The sequence below is a fragment of the Drosophila novamexicana genome, unplaced genomic scaffold (genome assembly GCF_003285875.2).
Source record: "Drosophila novamexicana strain 15010-1031.04,08,12 unplaced genomic scaffold, DnovRS2.1 tig00000193-arrow-pilon, whole genome shotgun sequence".
NCBI lineage: Eukaryota > Metazoa > Arthropoda > Insecta > Diptera > Drosophilidae > Drosophila > Drosophila novamexicana.
The window spans coordinates 9,026,718-9,047,819 of NW_020824787.1; the positions used below are offsets into that span (position 1 = coordinate 9,026,718).

The 21,102-nt window shown below is 40.1% G+C and overlaps 3 protein-coding genes across 3 annotated transcripts; 2 read left to right on the forward strand and 1 right to left on the reverse strand.

Annotated features, from left to right (window-relative positions):
* Nucleotides 1–4,985: 4,985 nt before the first annotated feature.
* Nucleotides 4,986–7,407, reverse strand: LOC115759339 (pickpocket protein 19). The gene is made up of 5 exons (XM_030700258.1): nucleotides 6,430–7,407; nucleotides 6,034–6,166; nucleotides 5,925–5,978; nucleotides 5,606–5,848; nucleotides 4,986–5,293 (listed from the first exon to the last, which is right to left on the reverse strand). The coding sequence occupies exons 1-5, from the start codon at nucleotides 7,405–7,407 to the stop codon at nucleotides 4,986–4,988; spliced, it is 1,716 nt and encodes a 571-aa protein (XP_030556118.1).
* A 663-nt stretch (nucleotides 7,408–8,070) lies between these two features.
* On the forward strand, nucleotides 8,071–10,139 carry LOC115759340 (pickpocket protein 19). The gene is made up of 4 exons (XM_030700259.1): nucleotides 8,071–8,249; nucleotides 8,315–8,903; nucleotides 8,969–9,575; nucleotides 9,997–10,139. The coding sequence occupies exons 1-4, from the start codon at nucleotides 8,071–8,073 to the stop codon at nucleotides 10,137–10,139; spliced, it is 1,518 nt and encodes a 505-aa protein (XP_030556119.1).
* A 1,148-nt stretch (nucleotides 10,140–11,287) lies between these two features.
* LOC115759341 lies at nucleotides 11,288–11,948 on the forward strand. Its single transcript, XM_030700260.1, has one exon. It carries the CDS (start codon nucleotides 11,288–11,290, stop codon nucleotides 11,855–11,857), a length of 570 nt encoding a protein of 189 aa, XP_030556120.1. The 3' UTR covers nucleotides 11,858–11,948.
* Nucleotides 11,949–21,102: the final 9,154 nt, after the last annotated feature.

The following is a 21,102-nucleotide window of genomic DNA, read 5'->3' on the forward strand; positions in this document are numbered from 1 at the left end:
CGTATTTGAATTTTATCATTTTGCCATGGCATTGAAGTGCTCTAAGCCTTTAATCGCTGTCCGGCTAAAAAGTTGAGAAAAATTGTTGCAGGAAATTGCTGGAGCATAGTTTTCTTTATGCGTGACATTTGCAAAATACAGGGTGAATGTAAATGTAAATTCTGAATTTTATTAGATATTTGGAACACATATTTTAAAAATCCATAAATTATATTCTATAAAAGTATATTTTCTTCCTAAAGTAGCATTTGGTAATTTGTATAGAAAGTTACGTTTCCAGGTAGCTTGACTAAGCTCGACATTTTTTGTTTTTACACTGCTCCTCATATATAAGATATCTTTTCAGAATTGTACCATATGTACGAAATATATCTCTGCCATATAAACGATCAGTCGAACATTGAGCTCATGTGTGAAAAATAATTTATGGAGATATTTTTCACCAAATTTATTAGTTTTTCTATGCCGCTTCCATTTAAGCCAAATCTTATCAGCATTGGAAACCTAAGCTCTTGTATGCTTATCTTTTTTGTTTAGCAACATAGATGTCTTTAAAATAGGCTAAGTCAATATAAAAAAGGTTTCGGACTGAAAAAAATAGCTAAGATATATTCATATCTTGAATGAGCCAAAAGCTGTGCTCACTCGTACAAAGTTTGTGGTATTCAGATATTAAAACTATTTCGCGTTAATTCTCTCCTATAGATATTTGTCAAAGCTTTCCTCCAGAAACAACCAGGAGAGTGACCCTGTTTTTTATTTGCCATAAGAAACATTCAAAGTGACATTTGCATTTTATTGTTGAGCGCCGGGCATTACAACGCCAACTTTCCGCTCTTTGGCTTATTGTGCAATTTCCTAGCTGCTGCTGCTGCTTTCTTACATCCTCTTTTCATGCTCTTCCACTTTCTTGCCTGAGTGTGTCTGCATGAAATAAGAGTTAATTTTGCGTCCACTGGGAGTACACACCCACATATACACACACATGCGAAGCTGATTCGCCAGCATCTCTTTCGTCTCTGTAACAGATGTCCTTGATATTTCATTTGATGGCAGCATTGCTTGCGATATTTCAAAGGCAAATGCCGTCTGCCTTAGATTTGGCTGCAATTTTCTTTTGTGTGACATCAAAGTGCAGCTTCATCAAGTAAATCTTTTGCCCCAAAGCCGATAAGGCAGCGAAAGTGCCTGCTCATAAGCCAAATATGCCACAAAGTATGCAATAATATTGTAACAATCGAATTGTCAACGCGACAGCTCCCTTCTTTATGCTTTTAATAATATTTTAATAGAAACAGCAAGGAGCACATATTTCCTGGACTACTTTGCGGCCGGTGGTTGCTTTTGATGTCGTCCGTTCTCGAGCAGCTGGAGACATTTTGATGGATGGATAGAAGTACAAAAGCATAAGTAAAGTTGTTTTCATTGAAACCTACATATCATAAATCATGTGTGCTTGTTAGTAAGGCGTAGTCGGAAGGTAAACCAGCTGTGACAGAAACTTTGGTATGCTCTAGGCACAGTAATACAGGTTATTAAGATTGGGTATTTGGAGTTCGGTCTTTATTTTTTGCACTGCACGTATTATGTCTTTCTAGTAGCATAATTATTCATGACACTCGTGACAAGACACACAACTTGTTTCCGTTTCCATAGAAACTCTCATCGTCTGGTGTCGTGTGGCTTATTAAATGTTGCGGCTGTGCGTGTAGCGTATTTTCAGCTCCAGTGAAACAAAATAATTGGACCACGTTGCCCAGGTATCGAGCGGGGCTTATATACGCTATCATTGCTAAGGTCAAATGCACGTTGCCCCGTCTTTGGCTTGTTAGTCCGCAGTTGAAGCAATGCGTCTTACTCGACTTGGTCAAAAGCTATTGATTTTGGCTATTCAATACCTTAGGGAAAATACGCTTTTATTGCAAATATATCATACATATTTGGGGACATTTTTAATTAAAAGTTTCCATCAGATGACTCGGCCAAAAGATGCGACAAGATTTGGGCATAATAAGTTGCCTGGCCATGAGTCAGCCAGAATTTAAGCTGTTACCTTTTGTCAGTTTGTCAGTCTTTTACTTCATTTTTTACCTGTCTGCCTGCTGCTTTAATTCCCTTTTCCAAGGTAATTAACTCCCATCTGTCTGCTCCAAAAACGGCACCATTAACATTGACCTCTGGTGCGCGTCAACGCGTTGGCTGACAACTTTTGGTCAACATTTTTTTCCGATTTTTCAAAATAGCTGCTGGGCCAACAAAGGACTATTAGTTGGTCATTTAACAGCGTCCCTTTTTGGTTTAGTGCGCTGCCTTTAAACTTCGTTTGATTTTTGGGACCAGCCAAAGCATTAGACGGAAGATGCATACATTTTCAGCCATGCTTTACTTCTTTCAGAGAAAGGCATTGAAATGAATTTCCAAAGCGAATACTAAGCTTAAGTTTATTTTCTTTAAAAAAAAAAGAAGTTGCTTGAATTGGAGAGAGTATTTAAAATTGCATATGTATATTAATAATAATTATTTCATAAAATAACATCGAGCAAGCCCAAAAGCATTAATGAAAAAATTGCGTAAATTACGCTCAATTCTTAAATGTATCTAAAAGATTATTTAGATTCCCTAGCATTTATTCCCACCTCCTGTCCTCAGCACTTGCGCCTGCTTGCATGCAACAGAAAGTTGTTTGCCTATTTTCTGAAATTTGCATATTGTCTAGCAATGGGTAAAGTTTAAATTGGGAAATCTGTCGCGCTCGATTAACGTTCAGATGGAGGACACATATGAGACAAATGAGTCAGTGACTGCAAAACTTTCAATGGACAAGCGGGGCTTATTTGCATTTTTAATTAACTAACAAGTGCTTGCAATTATGGGCGGCCCAAGTCCAGAGGCGGCGCATTACCATATTCATAGTTGCATGTACGCCCTGGCAGCTGTGTGCCCGACGCCGGCTGCTTGCTGTAAATCAATTAGGCGTAAATGTGTTTTGGGCCAACTGTACTTGGCATAAATTACCAGCTTACCAAACTCTTGACTGGCCTACTCGACTTGTCTGTGTGTCATATTCGCATGTAGCTTGTTTCATATTTTAATTACTTTAATTGTTAAACATTAGCGCACATTTTTATCAAATTAAGACCCATCCGTCATGGGTAAACTGTCAGAAGTTCTACTGCAGTCAACATCTGCGTCATGCTTTGTGGCACATGTGTTGCCTTCCTGTCAGATTATGTCATGAATATGTTAAACGCTTGCCACTTTGACAGCCGCCGTTGGCGTGAAGCCAACTTGAATTCGCTTTTGACATTTATTAGGCGGCCTCAGGCGAAATTCTTCTTTAGCTTCGTGTCCTGCTGCCGCCGCGCTGCATTCCCCTCAATTGCAGCCAACACAATTTGACAAGTTAAGCGTAACTATGCCAAATAACGACTGACAGCGCAAATATTTTAACAACTTCAACTTGCCTTGCCAACTGACTAACTGGCTGGCTGACGTGGAGACTCTTGGCTTACCTGGCTGGCAGCTGACTTCAGTATATTCCTTTGTTGTCATTGGGTAAATTTTGCTTCGATGACATAAATCAAATGTGATAATATTTTATAGTACATATTCAAGAGTTGTTGGCCATATTTTTCTCGTTTGATTTTTGACTGCTCGTGCGCAGCTAATTTGGTAATCAATTACATTTTCACATATACACAGACATTGAATTTCAATAGGTCTGATGTGGTTACATTTTTTCTTAAACATTTTTATTTTTTTGCTTGATCGCACAACGAAAATTATATGACTTGTTATTGGGTATGGAGGCAACACACGTTACGGGGCGTATGTGCAATATTTACGAGTACCCTATAAAGTTTGAGCATCTCAGTTTATAACAATTGTAAAAAAAGAAACACATATTATAAGAGTCGACATTTATTTATGAAGATTATTTAATTCAGATTTCATCTAAATTAAATACAGACAAGATCTAGTATTTAAAATTATTCTTATTCTTATCATTATGATATGCACTATTTATTATTATTTGCATATAATTAATATACAAATAATTATTTTTTAAAGATTTGAAAGATTGTGCTAATTTAGCTTATAACTAAATTAACGTATATTTGTTTGCATTCTTGCCTTGCCCAACATCATCTGTCTTTACAGCGTATCTGTTGCAATCCTTACCAAACATTTGAATATTCACGTTTTTCTGTAGCTCGAAGTATCGTAAATATGCATCAAACAGTTCACTTACTTCCCATACTCACGGAAAAAACTCCTGCGTAGCATATAATAATGTCGTCGCCACATTCAAATGAAAAATGATTGCCTGCTGTGCCTTTTTGGGCGCACAATTCACAATTCATGTGGTGTATATATTTAAAGTGCGCGTGGTTGCATTCGCAGTATAAATAAAATTACGCATACGCCCCGTTGACATATAGAAAACTAAATAATGTGAAATTAAAGCGAAGCGTTGTCGCAAGTACCCCATGGACTAGCCCTCATGACTGCCTGACCTACCGCAACTGCCGCAGACAACAACAAAAACAGCCGCAAACAAACAAACTATGCTTAATTGCAAAGGGGTTCTGGGGCCCCGGCTCGGCTCTCAGAAAGTCAAGTAAATGTCTCAATAAACTGCAAAAGTTGGCCAGCCGCACCGCTTGGGAGCACGACTTAACCTCAATTTTGATTAACAATGTCTGGCAATGAAGCTGTCAACGTGCGGCTAGCAGGAACTCCCGGCACCGACACCGAAAGCAACCTCAACCTTAACCCCCTACCCGCCCCGGGCGACGGCAAGACAGTCGGCCAGGTCGTCCTGGGGCTGCCGTGTCTGTGAAGGCACACTGCGAGCCTGAAAAATGAGCACAATTTGTTTAGTTGGCTTGCCAGCTGCGGCTGCTGGCAGCCACTTGGGCAGACCGGGGGGGTCGAACTCGCACCAGTTAAGCGCAAATATATATTTTATTTGTGCACATTATTCATTTGCTAATAACATGTTTATGGGCAAACGTTTGGCGTTGCCACTTCTGAAATTGAGCTGTTGCCTTCTGTGGCGCCTGCTCCACCTTTAGGTGCATTATGTATTGCTCCAGCTGACTGGGCACATTCTGACGCAGATTCAATGTGGGCGTGGCAGCCACCGTGTCTATGCCACGCCTGGCGCGCAAACGCTGACGCAGCTCCCTCATGCCAAACGCGGGCACTTCGATGCACAGAAAATAGGCCAGCTCCATGCCGCTAATGAGCGAACAGCCCAAAAAAAGTCCAGCAATGCCACCGAAACTGACTAAAAGATAATGGATTAAACCAGAGACAAGGTCAATGTTAGAAAGTTAGGTGCAAATTAAATGAACTTAAAAATTTAATTGCAAACAATTATGTAGGAGTGTATAGTTAATTTAAAATATTTAAATATTAATAACCTTTCTTTAATAGTTATAGTAAAGAAAGGATTAACATTAAGTAAAATTATGAATGAATTTGGAAGCACGTTCTAGCCGTTCAGCCAAAGATTGAAATTGCAAGAGTGATATAAAGTGGATCATTGAACGAGTGACTTTCGAGTATGCTTGCATTGTGTCCTTTGTCATTTACTAACCCATTAAGTCGACCCAGCCAAATACCAAACTGGTGCGATAGACCATCATGGTCTCAAAACGGAAATGCACATCCAGATCCACATATGATGAATTACCAAGCACTTCCGGCGGCAGAAAGGATGGACGCACATCGTTGATGTAGTTGAGCGAGTAACAGTTGCGAAAGCATTTGCAGACCATGCCCTCATAATTGTTGCGCACAAAACGTTCCTCTCCCGGCTGATACGAATAGAGCAGTTTATCTGTGTGTGAGTGTGTGGCGCAAGCGTTTAGAAGTGGCCCTCGCCACAGAAATAGTCTGTCATGTTTGCTACGCACCATTGTTTTTCGCCAGGCAGTCCAAGTCCGGAGCGCGGCACGAGCGATACTGGCCTGCAAGTGGAGCAAAATTTCAAGTCGGTTTTGCGGTTAAGCCGTACGTGCTTACCCGGCGGAAAAAGCAGATCCATTGTACAATTACAGTAGCGCACCAAGTACTCCTGATGGCACTCCGATTGGCAATTCTCAATCATATAAATGTAGCCCAGCAATGACTTGAAGTCGCGGCTATTGCGTTCGTCCTGCAGGCAGATTGGATAGTGGAAATGAAAAACTTAAGTCTGAAATATTTTCAATTTCAAGTAACTTTTGAATGAGAATATTGGAAGTTAATCTTTAAATGTTTATATATATCAAGTAGAAATAATAGATTAAAACTTAAGGGAAATAATACTAAAAATTAAACTACATGCATTGAAAGAATTTTGTTGTCGATTGGCCGAGAGTGATCGACTAGCAGCTACCCTGAAAACGATACTGCAATCGTAAAACATAGAAAACTAACATCAAACACACATTCACGCTGATCGGAGCTCACGGAACGTGTATCATTATCGTAGAAGTAAATTGTGGGTTCAATCTCGAGGGTAGTTTGCGTATCGGCGGGTATGTGAAATGGATCCTTGTGCCAGACATACGGTTCTGTGACCATGACATCGATACCCTTTTCGTTGCGTCGACCCGGCCAGTGTTTATCCGGTTGCATGAGCACACGCACAAATAGGCCGCTCAAAGGACCAGCAGAGCCGGTGCGCCAGGGCCATAATGGATCCAGGAGCTGCATGCGTTTGCCCTCGACGGTTTCCAGAGAATTAAAGGCCCAGCACAAGCCGTTCTTGCTGCGTCTTTTCGAGAAAATCTCACAGCAATTCTGAGGGAATTGACGCCACTTGCAATCGGTCAACATTTCATCACAGGTCCAGGACATAAGGTCGACGACCAGACTGAAGTTAATATGGCTCAGCTGCTGTGTTGGCTCGTTACGCAGCTGCTCAAAGCTCTCAAAGTGGGCAAAGGACATGCTATCGTAGCTGCTGATAATACGCTCAAACAACTTTAGCTGCGCGGCATCGCTCACATTGGCCATGAAACGGGATTTAGCCAGATCCAAACGCTGCCAGTTGAGGCGATTGTGATTGCATATGGTGATGACCGGAAATGCAATGCGGTAAACCGGAAAACGCGTGCTATCGACCACAGTCTGAAATTTGCCATCGTTGTAGCGCTGGGACAGTATAAGGCACACATAGACAGCTCCCAAAAACGCACAGACAAACGTGCACAGCCAGATGAAGCGCTCCCAGCTACTGGAATGTGCGGCAAGCAGCTTGTCCAGACCATGGATCGTTGTCCGCTTGCCAAAGCGCATGGCCAGCTGCCAGGCAGCCTGACCCAGTTGACGGAGCGATGCATAGCGGCGTGGTAATGTCCGCGATTGATGCAAGTGCAGGGAACGCGTCGGTGGATAATATGCAAGCGTCATGGCTGGCGAGCAACTGAATCAGTTGCAAACCCATTTTGGTGCTTTTATAGCGCAACTGCGTGCAGGAATGTTTTGGCTAATTAGATACTTAGCAATAGCCGGGACACTAACGTGTTTAACGCCTATTAAACTCGTTGTCGACAACTTGCCGCATAGGTCAAGTCGTCAGACACAATCGATGACAAAGCGTTTGCCACCCGCCCAGGGGACTTGAGTTGTACCCTATATCCGTCCATATATATGTCAAGCTAATTGGACAAACTGTTTGTCAAGCCAATTGAATACAATCAATGTAAAATGATTTGCAAACAGCGATAAGCGGGAAATTTATTAATATCAGCAAGTCGCATTTATGCATGCTCTTCTAGAAAACCATTAAACGAGTTTTCCCGATAAGCTTACTCTCTACTATAACTGAGGTGGAGACTAACAAACATTAGTTTTATGGTGTAAAAGTATAAAGTGTTAAACGTATCAACCTTTTTTGTCTGACCATATATCCAAAATCGTTCCCTGTTGCAAATTTGAACTTTGACTACACGTCAAGCTGACAATCCAAACGCCATTACCTTGATAATAGACCCTTACTTACGAGGGCATACTGTTCCGAATTCCGAGCGGCACGATATAAAAGGCGTGACCTACTCATTTGGCGAACACAAAATGCATATCCGGCAACTGAGAAAAGTGAAACGGCATCGACAGCTGACCGGAGTATGGCAGCAGTACCAGAAGTCAAACTATGAGACCGCCTGGATGCACTTGCTCAGCCGCTACACCAGTGGTTCGCATATCCATGGATTCTATCAGCTGTTTTGGCCAACGATGCGACGCCGCATGCGGTGAGCGAAATGAGATAGCTCTATTATTGATCCAATCTACTGATCTGTTCCGATAACATTAACAGTTTACTGTGGACACTGGCGCTACTGTGTGCCTTAATAGTGCTCATCTTGATCACTTATCTGCTGGCAGAGCGACACCAGCGAAAGCATTTCCAAACAGTTGTCGCGGACTCGCGTTGGCCCATTCGGAATATTGCATTTCCGGTCATCTTCGTTTGCAACAAGAACCGCTTGAACTGGTCACGTCTGCCTGAGATAGGCGAGCGCTACAACATCAGCGAGGCCCAACAGCCTCTGCTGGAGCGTGTGCTCAACGCCTATGATGCACTCAGCATTTCACATTTGGATGTCTTTGAGGCGCTGCAAGGCCAGCCTTTGGAAACGCTCAATCATCTAAACTTTACTCAGATTGTAAGCGAGATGGCCTGGCGCTGCGAGGAGCTGATCAGCGAATGCCGCTGGCAGACGCAGTCTCGTAATTGCTGTGAACTCTTTCGACAACGACGTCAACAGCAGGGCGTTTGTCTCGCCTTCAACGAGTTGGAGCAACGTTCTAGTGCAGAGACGGACAGGGGTACGGGTATTGTTGTCCGCCTACTGCTAAATGAGGCCCTACATGCGCCTGGTAATCGGGAGCCCAAGGGTTTTGTGGTGCGTATAAGTCCGTAGTTGCCTTTCTGATAGTGTGTGTATCTGTGGATCCTTCAATCGAATAGCTGGACGTTGTGGAACCAGGTGTTTGGTCTGGACTGCCAATAAGCTTGGTGCCTGATGCGGACACTAACGTTGGTATCAGGGCTGTCTACCATTTCTACGATGAGGCCACCTATGGTCTGCCGAGCGTGCAGCGTCAGTGCCTGCTTGACTACGAGCAGAAGAGCGATCACTTCCAGACCCTACTGGGCTTCAAGTATATGTTGGAGAACTGCTTGGCTGAATGTCAGCAGCTTTATATGCTGCGCTATTGCAACTGCACATTAGATATATTCTTTCCGCCCTCCAATCATGTCGTCTGCAGGTTGAAGGATCTGCCCTGCCTGGCGGCCCACAATCATCTGCTAAAGAATTTCGAACATCCTGAGGAGCATTCATATGTGGCCCAGAATGTATCGGGACTCATTTGCGATTGCCTGCACAACTGCAAGTCGCTGACGCTCTTAACCGATGTGCATAAAACTGCACGACATAGGCATGTGAAAAATGCCCGTGCAAAGGATTCTGCGCACGGAAGTAACCGTTCAATCTTGCTCAATGTCTACTACGAAAAAAATGTTATTCTGGTCTATAGGACAAGCCTTATATATAGCTGGCTGGACTTGATCGGTATGTGAACTTTATTATCAAATTTACCTCATGGGAAAAGTTTTCAATATTTTTGTTTGAAAATTTCTAAGATTTTCAAGAGGCGAAAATAATAGCATAATTTGTATACTTCCTCTGAATATCTAGTTAGGTTAGATTACCTAAGGTTAAGACGTGGGGCTTTTTGGGATTGTAAGCATAGCAGACATAGTTTTTAGGACGTTTTAACTTTGATATACATTTTAAAATTTTAAGATCTCACCGTTCTTACCATAATACGGTGATATTATTTCACGCTCAAGATATTATCTCTGAAGTAACATTCGAGACTCCCTCAAGATGAGATATATCTAAGAAACGTGTCAGACACAGAAGATTGTGTAATTTGTAAGGAATCAATTTCAAGTCGTATCTTTTAAAATTCTTTTGATTTTGCTTTCAGTTTCCTTCGGCGCTATTTGTCAGCTTTGTCTAGGCTGCTCAATAATTAGTCTCCTTGAGCTTTGCTATTTTGGTCTGTTCGATCTACCTCGCTTTTGCTGGTCGCGCTATTCGTTGAGGCGACTTTATAAGGATATTCAATAAAAAATGCCATTTGGCTCTCTTATATATGCAATGCATTTTATTTTTGTTTATTGCATGCCGTTTATGGTCTGGTGCATACTGTAGAGCTCTGGACTTGGCTTGACATATGCAAAGCATTTGCTGGCAATGTCTTTTGTTCTTTCACTCTATTCTCTGGGGCAGATTTTGTATTTGCTGTAAGTCCTTATATATTTTAAATGAGGGTTCGAGAATAGTAACTCAAAGCTTTGTAAAAGCTCTTCTAAGAGTATGTATGCTGCAAGCTTAAAGCACATTCAAGCAGTGCAAAGTGAAAGCAGTGCAAGGACGAGCTGAATGAGTCGAAGCTTTATGGAATGAAACATCGAAATAATAACATAGAACTTGGTAAAACGTTAGAACATAGAACATGGTACAACGTAGAACATAGAACATGGTAAAACGTGAAACATAGAACATGAAAAAATATAGAAAATGGAGAATATAAAACATAGAACATATGCCATGTAACATGCAATATAGAACATAGGACATACATAGCACATGGAATATAAAACATTGAAAAACATTGCACGTTGCTTACCTTCGATTATAGGAAAACATGGAAAATAAATTTATTTAAAGCAGTTCAATTCCAATGTTTAGTTCCCCCACTCACCGCTTGATGGCAAAAGTGAGCAAAGCACCTTATTTTCGCAAACTGTTAGCGTGCATCTGTAGCCATTCTACTCTGTTAAGCATAGCCATGGTCAAATTATCACCAAAGCATACCCCAGCTTCTTAGCTCCTATGATTGACGCTGAGAGTTTATCACCAATCGTTCAGTCAGTCAGCACAAAACGTTCCGTTTGTAATCTTTTCCAGGGGTCCTAAATTATTCTTCTCTTAACAACTGTAAAAATCATACCAGCTTTATTAATAGTTATCAATGTTTATTATTGGCTGACGTTTTAAACAAACGATTAATCAGTAATGAAAACTTTTCAGTTTTTTTGCCATATCTAATCAATAATTAGCCAAAAAGTTAACCCCAAGTTTTCAAAAGATTTATAACATTTGTGTTTATCAGCAAGTGATTCCCTTTCATACGGATCAACAGCATATATAAGTCCCAACCTCAGCTACAATCTTCACAACAGTCTTTGATCGGTTACCGGACAGTTAAAACAATGTATTCTCCTACGAAACTTATTGCTTGTGCGCTGACTTTTGCCCAGCTTTTGGGCTCAATTAGTTGTGGAGTATACGACAATACGGATAACTGGGTCCTTTCTGACAAGACCGCCAATTTCCCCGAAAACGCTGTACTGGGCGGTATTGATCCCTACGGATATGATAACTACGTGGGACGCATCGTTTATGCAAGCTCGATTCTGCCAGCCCGTGTTAGAGCCGAGACTGGATACACCACTTTCAATACCGAAGCAGTAGCTAATCAGGCGACCTCCTACGAGTTGCTGGTCGCCAATGAGACCGTCAGCTATCAATGGGTGCGCAGCTACGATGGCTTCAGGGAAAAGAATGCTGTTTCTGTGGGCACAAGCGCCTTGAACGAACGCGTTTACGTGTGCCGCGCCAGAACTGATGGCGGTATTTTTATTGGTACCCTGTATCTTGCGCAAAAGGCCTGCATCATCCGGTACGAGAACTTGCCTCTGAGAGAGATTACTAAATATGAGGTACTAGTGCGAAAAGTTGCCCTGGCAGCGTTGGCGCCATTCGACAATCAAATCAATTGATAAGGTTGCGAAATTTTAATAATAATTAAATATTCAAATACGAGCATAAATTAGAAAATTGTAATAATCAAAATATTGGGGAAGAGAGAGAATTGGAATTGAAGCTTATTATACCCTTGTAAAGAATATTATAACTTAGTCATACTTCAAACATTTCTCTCTCCTACCCCACAAAGACACATAGTCTATACGATTCGTTCATAGATTCCTCTTCTATTTGCAACTGTGTTCGGGGAAAAATTAAGTTTTGGTATAATATTTTTTCACAAAAGAACCTTTAAGCCATATTTCTACATGAATGTTTAATCACTTAGCTTTTTTTCTAGTTACTGGTTACTTTCAAATATGGCAACAATTCAGAGTATTGTAAAATTTGCTAGATTTCGTTATATATATATATATATATATATATATATATATATATATACATACCAAAGGCATTAAGTTAATGCACTGAACTGTGCAGTAGATTAGCAAAGCCTGCCCAAATATAGATATCCTTACTGTCTTTCAAGTTGTTTTTTAACGGTTTATTGACTGGCCGCGGGCTGTGACTTAACTGCTGCAATGTCGTCCTAACAAGCAGCATCCGGACACAGTTACGTGGGTCCTGGGGGGAATTTTGGTGTTCTACACATAAATACAGGCGTACATACGTACATACATAGAGACAGCTACAGCTGCTCTGGTGGCCGGGTTCCCTTGTCGAAATTACGCTCATAAACGTGACTTGACATAATAATCTCTGACTGGCGCTCCGAGTGCGGCCGCTGGCTTTGTGTTTTGGCTTCTGCTTTTTCTGCCCACGTTTACATACATACATATACATATTTTTATACATTTATTTTTTTTTGTCAGAGGTGGCGTTAATTTTTCGCCGCCTTTTGTTGTATTTTCTTTTAATTTTTGCTTTTGTTGCCATTGCGGGGTCAAGTTTTCTTTTTGGTTTCTTGCTGTCTTTTGCGGGTCAGCAGCCGGTTGGCTAATATTGCAAAAATTTCATTAGTTTTACAAACAAGCAAACAAACAAAGCAAGAAACAAATATTTGTGCTTGCATATTTTAGCAGTTTAGTGGCAGTTGTTGCTGTTCAGCTTGTTATTGTTGCTGTTGTCGCTGTTGGCGAGTGCTACGTTTTTATCTTAAATAAAAAAAAAAAGCTACGCCAGCTGGGGTTATGGGTAGGTTCAGGTGAAGCCAACGGTCACCTGGGATCTAGCGTAAATAAATAAATGGCAAAGCACAGAGCTAAAACTAATATCAAAGCATCGAAACCGACATACACTTAACGAAGTGTTTCCATATGAATAATCAAAAACTGACGTGCATATTAAATAATTTACAAATATTTTCATTTCAATTTTCTGATTTATTTTTTTTAATATTTAGATATTACGATTTTTAATGAAAAGTTAGCTATAGTACTATAAGATTAATATCAATTCGTGGTTAAAATGATCTAAAAACATAAAATTAAAACAAGTATAAAATATAGTACTCAGCCCTATTTAAATATGTACTAACACTTAAGCTAAAAAAAGTTAAAAGTTTATTAGGAATCAATCATTTATTGACTTTAGTCAATTACATATTTTCCCAGACTAAATGCTGTATGTTGTTTCCAACTTGGTCAACATTGCCCAACAGTTCATATACCCTGTTTAAAAGCGCAAGCATACAAATGGCGCGTGCGCCTTTTTAAAATTGCTTTGGTTTTTTTTAATTGAAAACTGTAATGGAGCGTGTGTTAAAGCAAGGCATATATATAGTGTCGTGAAAGCGCGTTAAATTATATTCATACAGACGCACAAACTAAAATTCACAGACACACACATGCACAAATATTCCATATACACTCATTCTCGTATATCATATTTGGTCGCCTTGCTAATTTGGTAGTTTAAAATGCATAGCATCCATCCATGTGTGCCGTATGGTTACTTTTTTTTGTTTTCTTGTTGACCCATGTGTGTGAAATGCTCTCATGACTTCACAATAACTAAACAGACGACCCGTTTCGGGGTAATTAGTTGTCTCTGTTGTCCTTTGCCGCCACAGGCCCCCAAGCTAAAGGAAATGGCGCAGAGCTCCTTGTGTACGGGTTCCTCATTGTGGTTTGCTCATTTTCTATACCTCCCACATCCTCAATTTCTAACAGAGGATATCATGATATTGTTGAGATAATTAATATAGACATATATGTTGCTTTGGGAGCATCGAAGTTAGATCCTAGGAAGTCTAAAGAAAATATCAGTAAACTTATTTAGTTACTAAAGGTTACTTCGACTTGTTATCAGTGGTTCCTCGAAAACTATAGAATATTAGTATTCCTGGAAATTCAATTGTTTGGGGCTTAGATGGCTTTCCTTTACCAGTAGCATGAAAATTACAATTTTGCTCAACAACAGAGTATTTTTTAGTCGTGTCGGTTATTTGTCAGCCTTTTTTCTTTTGTTTTTCTGATTTTTTTTATTGCTGTGGGTGAAGGTGAACGTAAGTGCTGGGCGTTTTGATTACGTAGCCACGTTTGTCAGGCAAGGGTATATGCCAAAAAAAAAAAAATGGTTTGATAAAAGTTTGGTACACAGATATTATAGATTTGTAAATCTTATGTGATAAATAAAATATACAAAAATACATAAATGCTGATGAGAAATACTTAAGTACTCAATTATATAAATAATGTTAAAGCTACTATATATATTTGTATATTTCTCATGACGTAGAGATTGAATATTGTCTTAAATAAATTTCCACAGTTGGCCTTTAATTATTCTGTGCACATCATGTTCAATTGTTGTAGAGGATTGCGAGAGTGTTCAGAGCTGGTCAAGCGACGGCGCCCATTTGCCCCTTATCACCTAGGACCATAAATTATGACGATGAGGTTACTTTGTAATCAGCAAATTAAGTTTATAGCCGGCAGCATATTATATATATATAAACATGGCAGCCCCGAAATGAAAAGTAAACTTGATGCCGACATTTTTTGCCCACTTGTTTGTTGTTTCTTTTCTTAGCAAAACGAGCACGAAGTGTGCGCAAATTTAAAGCATTTCTTTTTGAACTGACTGCATGGCAAACAATACACAAATCAGTCATTAAATTGTGCTGCCATTTTGCTTTGGATAATCGAAATTTTAATGCCACGCCCGCGATATTTGTTTGCTCTGGGCCAAAATGGGCAACATAACTCAGATGCCCGCCCCTGCCGTGTCCGCCCACATCGGGTTGTCGGCGCCGTCTAAATTTGCGGCCTGTCGCGGTTTCGCCGGCATTGTTTTTGGCACACACCGCGCAGCGGGTAAAAAATAAAAGTAGAGTGTGAGGGTGCGAGAATTTGGGCTAAAACTGGTGTAGACGGTGTGTGCCCGCAGCCGGTAACCGACACATGCGGTAATTTACCTAATTTTCGGGCGTTACGCCCACAGCCTCTTTGTTGCTGGCTGTGCCGATAGAGCTGATTGGATTTCCGAGTTTGCTTCTGTGACTCTTGTGCGTAACACGCGATTTAATCGCATGCGCCTTTCAGTATGTTAACGCATTTTAATAACAAACATTGCTGTCATCCGCCTCCCAGGCCCCGCTGATTGCCCGTCATGTCTATGTGGCGTGCTCGGCTATCTGCCACTAATTTCAGGGCATAACACAAGTTAGCCAAAACTTGACAGCCATTCGCTTTGAGTACGCAAGTTTTCATTATGCATTTTGTATGAGACCTCGCAGCAGCAGCTTCGCATATTTGTTAATGATGTTCCTTTGAGGTTTGCAACTTGTTTGGGTTACATTAATTTCTTTTCGCAATCATGCCAGTGAAAATTGCGATTTGTGGTGGTAGATTATTAGGTCTGAAATGTGTGATGGGATTTTGCAGATAACCCGCTGGCTTATTAACATGTTCGCTTGCATATTTAAAGGTTACTCCTCTGTGAGTTGATAGCTGCGTTTGATAGTTTAATAGGCTTATTTGGTGACCCTTATCAGTTTTTGAGCCTCCTTAATCTTTGCGTTGCCCAAAGTATTGGCAAGAATTGAGCATGTTACATTTTGAATCAAGCTTGTCGTGTTTAGAGATAAATTGTATTTTAAATAAGGGAATCAAATCGCCATTGTTTTCGTGACAGAATGTATATACCCTTAGTTGTGGTAAAATTTAAAAATGTATACAGAGTTTTATTAAGTAGTCAAAAATAATTTACCTTAAAAAAAAAGGTTACCAATTAAACTGCAAAAAATGTTCAGAAGATAAAATTTACTTGTCCTAATCTTATTTCATTTTCTCCATTATTTTACCAAGTGAAGAACTGGACTCTTTAAACAGTTAGGGTATTTCATTTTCCTTTTAACTTTACCTAATAAATTATACTGATTCCTTACTTCTTTCAATATATGCATGTCAGAAATAGCCTATTCAATTAATAAACTGAAAAAAAGGCCAACTCTGGCCAGAGATTCAAACGGCTGTCAAAATGTCACAGCAACTGATTTTCAATTGGTTTTGGGTCAATTTGGGTATGGTGGGAATATGTGGGCTGCAACATATGATGGCGCACCTGCCAAACCCAAATCCGTGCTTGCTGACACGCTTGCCAGAACCGTTTTAATAAGACACGGATTATCGCCTGGCATTATTTCAATCACATACCAAGTGTCGAGTATTTAGCAGACAACAAACACGCGCCGGGCTGTTCTACTCGTTCATGCTACTTCTTGTTCTGTCCCCGTGCCGCGTCTTCGTGCCACTGTCAGGCGGTAGAGCTGCTAAAAAGCCAATAAAAATACTTTGTTTGACAAATAAAAGCCGCAGTGAGAGCTTTGGCGATAAAATTTTGTAGATAGCGCCCAGTTGGTTGCAAGGGGGCATCGGGACAGCTGTTGGCTGGCGAATGCCTTCTTTACTGACTGTCACATAAAGCCACATGTGTAGGTGTGCGGGAGGGTGTGTGTATGAGTGTGTGTGTGTCTACATGTATATGTGTGTGTGTGCCTGTCGAGCAGCTTCTTCGCATCGTTTGACTTTACGAGCCGAAGCTAGTACAAATGTCCTGACCATCTTGTCTGTTTGAGTCCCCGTTTACACTCTACAGCTGTTGGGCATATTCCTTTAGTTATCTATTTAAATTGATTATCATTTAATTAATTTATATAACAGCTTATTATATTATTATTTGACAAAAGATTTAAGGATTTTTGAACCATTTTTCGCACTTAAAAATAAATATCTATTTAAATACAAAAAGCGAAATATGCGGATAATCCCAGAAAAAAACGTAGGGTATATCAAGAACTACTTCATTTTGTTGGGATAGTTCTGCTAGTTTTCTGTTTGATTTTCTTAATATTGACTTTCACAGAACGATCGTTGTTGTTAAAATGCTGGATGACAGCGTCAGCCAGGATAACAACAACAAGAACTGTCCGGGTATGCTATTCCACATGCTTTCTTCGGTCAATGTTTGACAATAATCAACGCCGGCGCTGACGACGCGATGTCGCTTCGCATATGTTTGCCAAAATGAGCGAACATCAGTTATATGTGTAACTTTATAGATATATATTTATTCTTGGATTGTTGTTGCCTTAACCTGACTTTAAAGTCAAATGATGGTGGCTTCTTTCCATCATCATCATCATCATCATAGTCTTGATAAACATGCTCAGCCCGTCTGCGTGACTCGGCGTTGTGCTGTCAGATTTTCATTTCGATGGAAGAAGGCATTGCCAAAACTAATTAAAATTGTATGCCGAGATATTTTTGGGCGGCCCTGTAAATATGGAAACGCGGAAAAAACGCTTGCCTACTTTTTGGCGCAGTTTGCATATTGCAATTAAAGATGGCAACAAGCATTTCCACTTTTGCTCTCGAGCACGTTTCGGGCCTCAAAAGCTCGTTACGCACTGCGTGCAGCCGCTATTTGTTCATATGTTGCAATTATGTCAACATGTGCACACAACACACACACGCAACACATTCACACACACACTCATACATTCGGCAGCATTATTAATCAACTGACCAGCGCATATGAAGCCAGCGAAACTAGCGGTGTTTATGTCGCCATCATCATTAAAAGTCCTGCCAGCCGTTTGACTCGTATTTAATTGCACAAACAGACACACACACACACACACACACGCATACACAGGCATGCCCGCTGCCTTCCGATACTTACTCCCGGAACCTAGCTATTGCACCAGCAGCTGCCGCTTGAGTTGCCGGCACTTCAATAAATTATTTCGTATTTTTATATGCACAAATATTTGCCAGAATTTGAACATATTTTTGTTTGTGTGTTTATTTGCTTGATTGCCTGTTTTTTATATAACTGCAAAGCATTTTTAATTTTGACTCAAAAAAATAAAGGGAAACCATTCAATAGCATAAGTTTTATTCCATAGAAATATGGAATTACAAAATTCGTAAGTCTATTCTATATTTTTAAAGTACAGATCGTAGAATATATGATTTCTTTGTAAGTTCTAAAACAGTATGAAATTTTACCTTTTGGATACCTTCGTCCAAAATATTTTCCAAGAATTTTAAGATCTTATCAAACCTATCATCGTTAAGGAAATATATCTAAATGTTATTTTAATTCAAACGCTTAAACTCGCCTGTTTTAAAGCCAGCTACAGGGCATCGACATGTCAAGCATTTAATTCCAGAGCACTTTATTGTTTTATTAATGAATTGGTATCGGATTATAAAGCATTTCATTTGTGCAAAGAGCGCGTGCTTTACAATTTTGCGACATTGGCGAATTGTTAACACTTGAAATTGCTGAGTATTCGAAGTTATGGCATGTCCAAATTTTTGTCAACTAGTGTAATTGTTTAGCTTATAATCTCCCGCAAGAGGATTGCATGTGTTTTGCAGACCTTAGACCTGAACTGAACAGCTTACTCGGTTGGTGTCACGTGATGTTCTTATCTATACACATACATATGCTTTTATCAAAATTCATTCTAATGTTTAACAATTATAAACATTTTCGTGAATTTTGATTAACTTTGTGCACTTTATGTTTATTTACAAAATAACTTTTCAACTGGACTGTGAAATTCAGCACGTGTTTTAGTTTGTATTTGTTTTTGGGAATTTGAACAAACGTGTGGTCATTCTTTTAGAGGCATAACAATGAAGCCGCTTACAATAACAGACAGTCACTCGGACAGCTGCTGGCAGTTAGGTAAACAAATCAACAACAATAACGACAGAAACAATTTGGATCGCTGCAAACATCAAAACATTTACAAACACCGTGGCAAACCACAAAAATTGTTGTGGCTGTTGACTCTTTGGCTCTGCGGCATTTTTTTTTCTTTTTGGCAATAACGAAATCGTTGTTTAATAAACACGCAAGTTTCCTGCTAGAGTTAGAGCTGGAGTTGTATCTAAATCTGAGTGCTGAGGCAAACAGTGTCAAAGACTTGGACAGCGTACGATGTCGCCGCTGTCACTGACACTCGGAACGTGCGAATTTCGCCGCAGATTTTGTTGGTTTCGTTGCCGGTTGCCGCTGTTGTCTCTCTACAGCTGTTGTCGGGCTTTTTGCGCATTTTATTTGGAAACATACTGACCACAGCTTGTGGGCAAAATGGGAAGAATAGAATAGAATGGCAAATGTGGGTAAAATATGAGACTAGGTTGTCGCGGTGCACCCTTGATGGATTGCACTTGTGCAATTGTGAAATGTATAATTTCATATTTAGAGACTGAGGTCATAATTAGCATACTTTATTATTTTAGTCTGTTCACATTTGAATGTCTAAAGGAGTGCCTTAATGGCAATGCAGCTAAAAACTGTTAAAAATTCTATATAATTTTAAGTGGATATAAAGGAGAAATATTTTTTGCAATAGATAACCGCAAATGCTCTACATTTTAATGGATTCAATTTTCTCGTAAACTTATTAAAATAAGATGAAAATTAGTTGATGTTCTTTCTTGTTTTATCTGTCCAGACCGATGGCAATATTTTGGCAAATCTCTGATAAAGTTGAGGCAAATACTAATTATTTGAGCTACTGCAAAATTGGGGAATTGAATCGATTTGCCTCCGACCGGCATCAGACAGGCGTGCCAGAGAAAATCGTACCACACAAATTTCCGGATAGAATCATTCATTTAAGTCGGCGTGCAGTGCGCTCATTGGCTGTGCCCACTTGGTTGGGTCAGCGACTGCAACTGGGCAGCACCCACTGGAAGGCTACACGCAATCCAGTGCCTCGATTGCGTCACTCGAACACGTGAAATGCGCTCTAAGCAGTTTAAAATTAAACTTAATTATTAAACGATTCAGAACGGCAGCGAAACTAATTTGACTTACATGAATGAATGAAATTTCTCACTGATAAGTCGCACAAATACAAATACAAATACAAATACAAATACAAATACAAATACGAATACAAATACACAAAGGCAAGCTCAGAGGCAGAACCACAGCTGCGGGCAGCGGGCAGCGGGCAAGTCGTACATTGAATATCAATTTGTGTGGTCGCGCGAGTCGGCGGCGGGTCGAGGAAACCGCAAGCTCAGCAAGCTAACGATTCGATCCGGCGGCGGCACAAACTGCCGACTTTGCATATACAATATATAGCCAAGACAGCCAGACAATCTGAGCCAGTCACATAAATGCGCATAAACCGTGTGAAGCCGCCAATTAGTGGGCACATCAATTATATAAAGATGTATGCAATGCGTTCAAATTGCCAAAACGAAACTTCTAATTATTATATTACAACTGATTTTATGCAATTGCAAGTATTTATTGCAATTATTACATTTTTATTGGTTGGTTTCATGTGCGATTTTTCTATTCAAAATCTGCATAAGTTCAGCTGTTGCTAATAAGATGATGCCTTGTCAAGTTTAGAATTAAAAATATAATATAGTTTTTATAAAAAAAAAAAAATTATCTTTATTGCCTGAAGAGCATGTTGCTCTCGACCTTTCTCTACCTTTTTGCTTAATTAACAATTGAGGCATTTGTCCCAAGTCCTGCAGTCGGTTTTGGTTTTGGTTTCGGGTTCGATTTTGATATTTGTCATTCAGATCACGTGCGAATGTTCTGGGATGGGTGGCCTGCTAATGGTCTATTAATGTGGGCGCCAAATGCGGTTGCCAGGTGACTTGCGGCCCATGCTGCGTATGAGTAATATGCCCAAACGACCTTCAACAAGTTGCCAAGAGAAAATCGACGGCGCGTTGTTGTCGGTTGCCGCACAGCTCAAGCTTTGGCT

What these genes read in the sequence shown, in the direction of transcription:
- LOC115759339 (XM_030700258.1), bottom strand. Translation starts at nt 7,407, where the DNA reads ATGACGCTTGCATATTATCCACCGACGCGTTCCCTGCACTTGCATCAA. An exon ending in AGCGTGAATGTGTGTTTGAT is followed by an intron (nt 6,167 to 6,429) that starts GTTAGTTTTCTA and finishes ATCTGCCTGCAG; the next exon opens with GACGAACGCAATAGCCGCGA. An exon ending in TGGCTGGGTCGACTTAATGG is followed by an intron (nt 5,294 to 5,605) that starts GTTAGTAAATGA and finishes ATTATCTTTTAG; the next exon opens with TCAGTTTCGGTGGCATTGCT.
- LOC115759340 (XM_030700259.1), top strand. Translation starts at nt 8,071, where the DNA reads ATGCATATCCGGCAACTGAGAAAAGTGAAACGGCATCGACAGCTGACC. An exon ending in GGGAGCCCAAGGGTTTTGTG is followed by an intron (nt 8,904 to 8,968) that starts GTGCGTATAAGT and finishes TCAATCGAATAG; the next exon opens with CTGGACGTTGTGGAACCAGG. An exon ending in TAGCTGGCTGGACTTGATCG is followed by an intron (nt 9,576 to 9,996) that starts GTATGTGAACTT and finishes TTTTGCTTTCAG; the next exon opens with TTTCCTTCGGCGCTATTTGT.
- LOC115759341 (XM_030700260.1), top strand. Translation starts at nt 11,288, where the DNA reads ATGTATTCTCCTACGAAACTTATTGCTTGTGCGCTGACTTTTGCCCAG.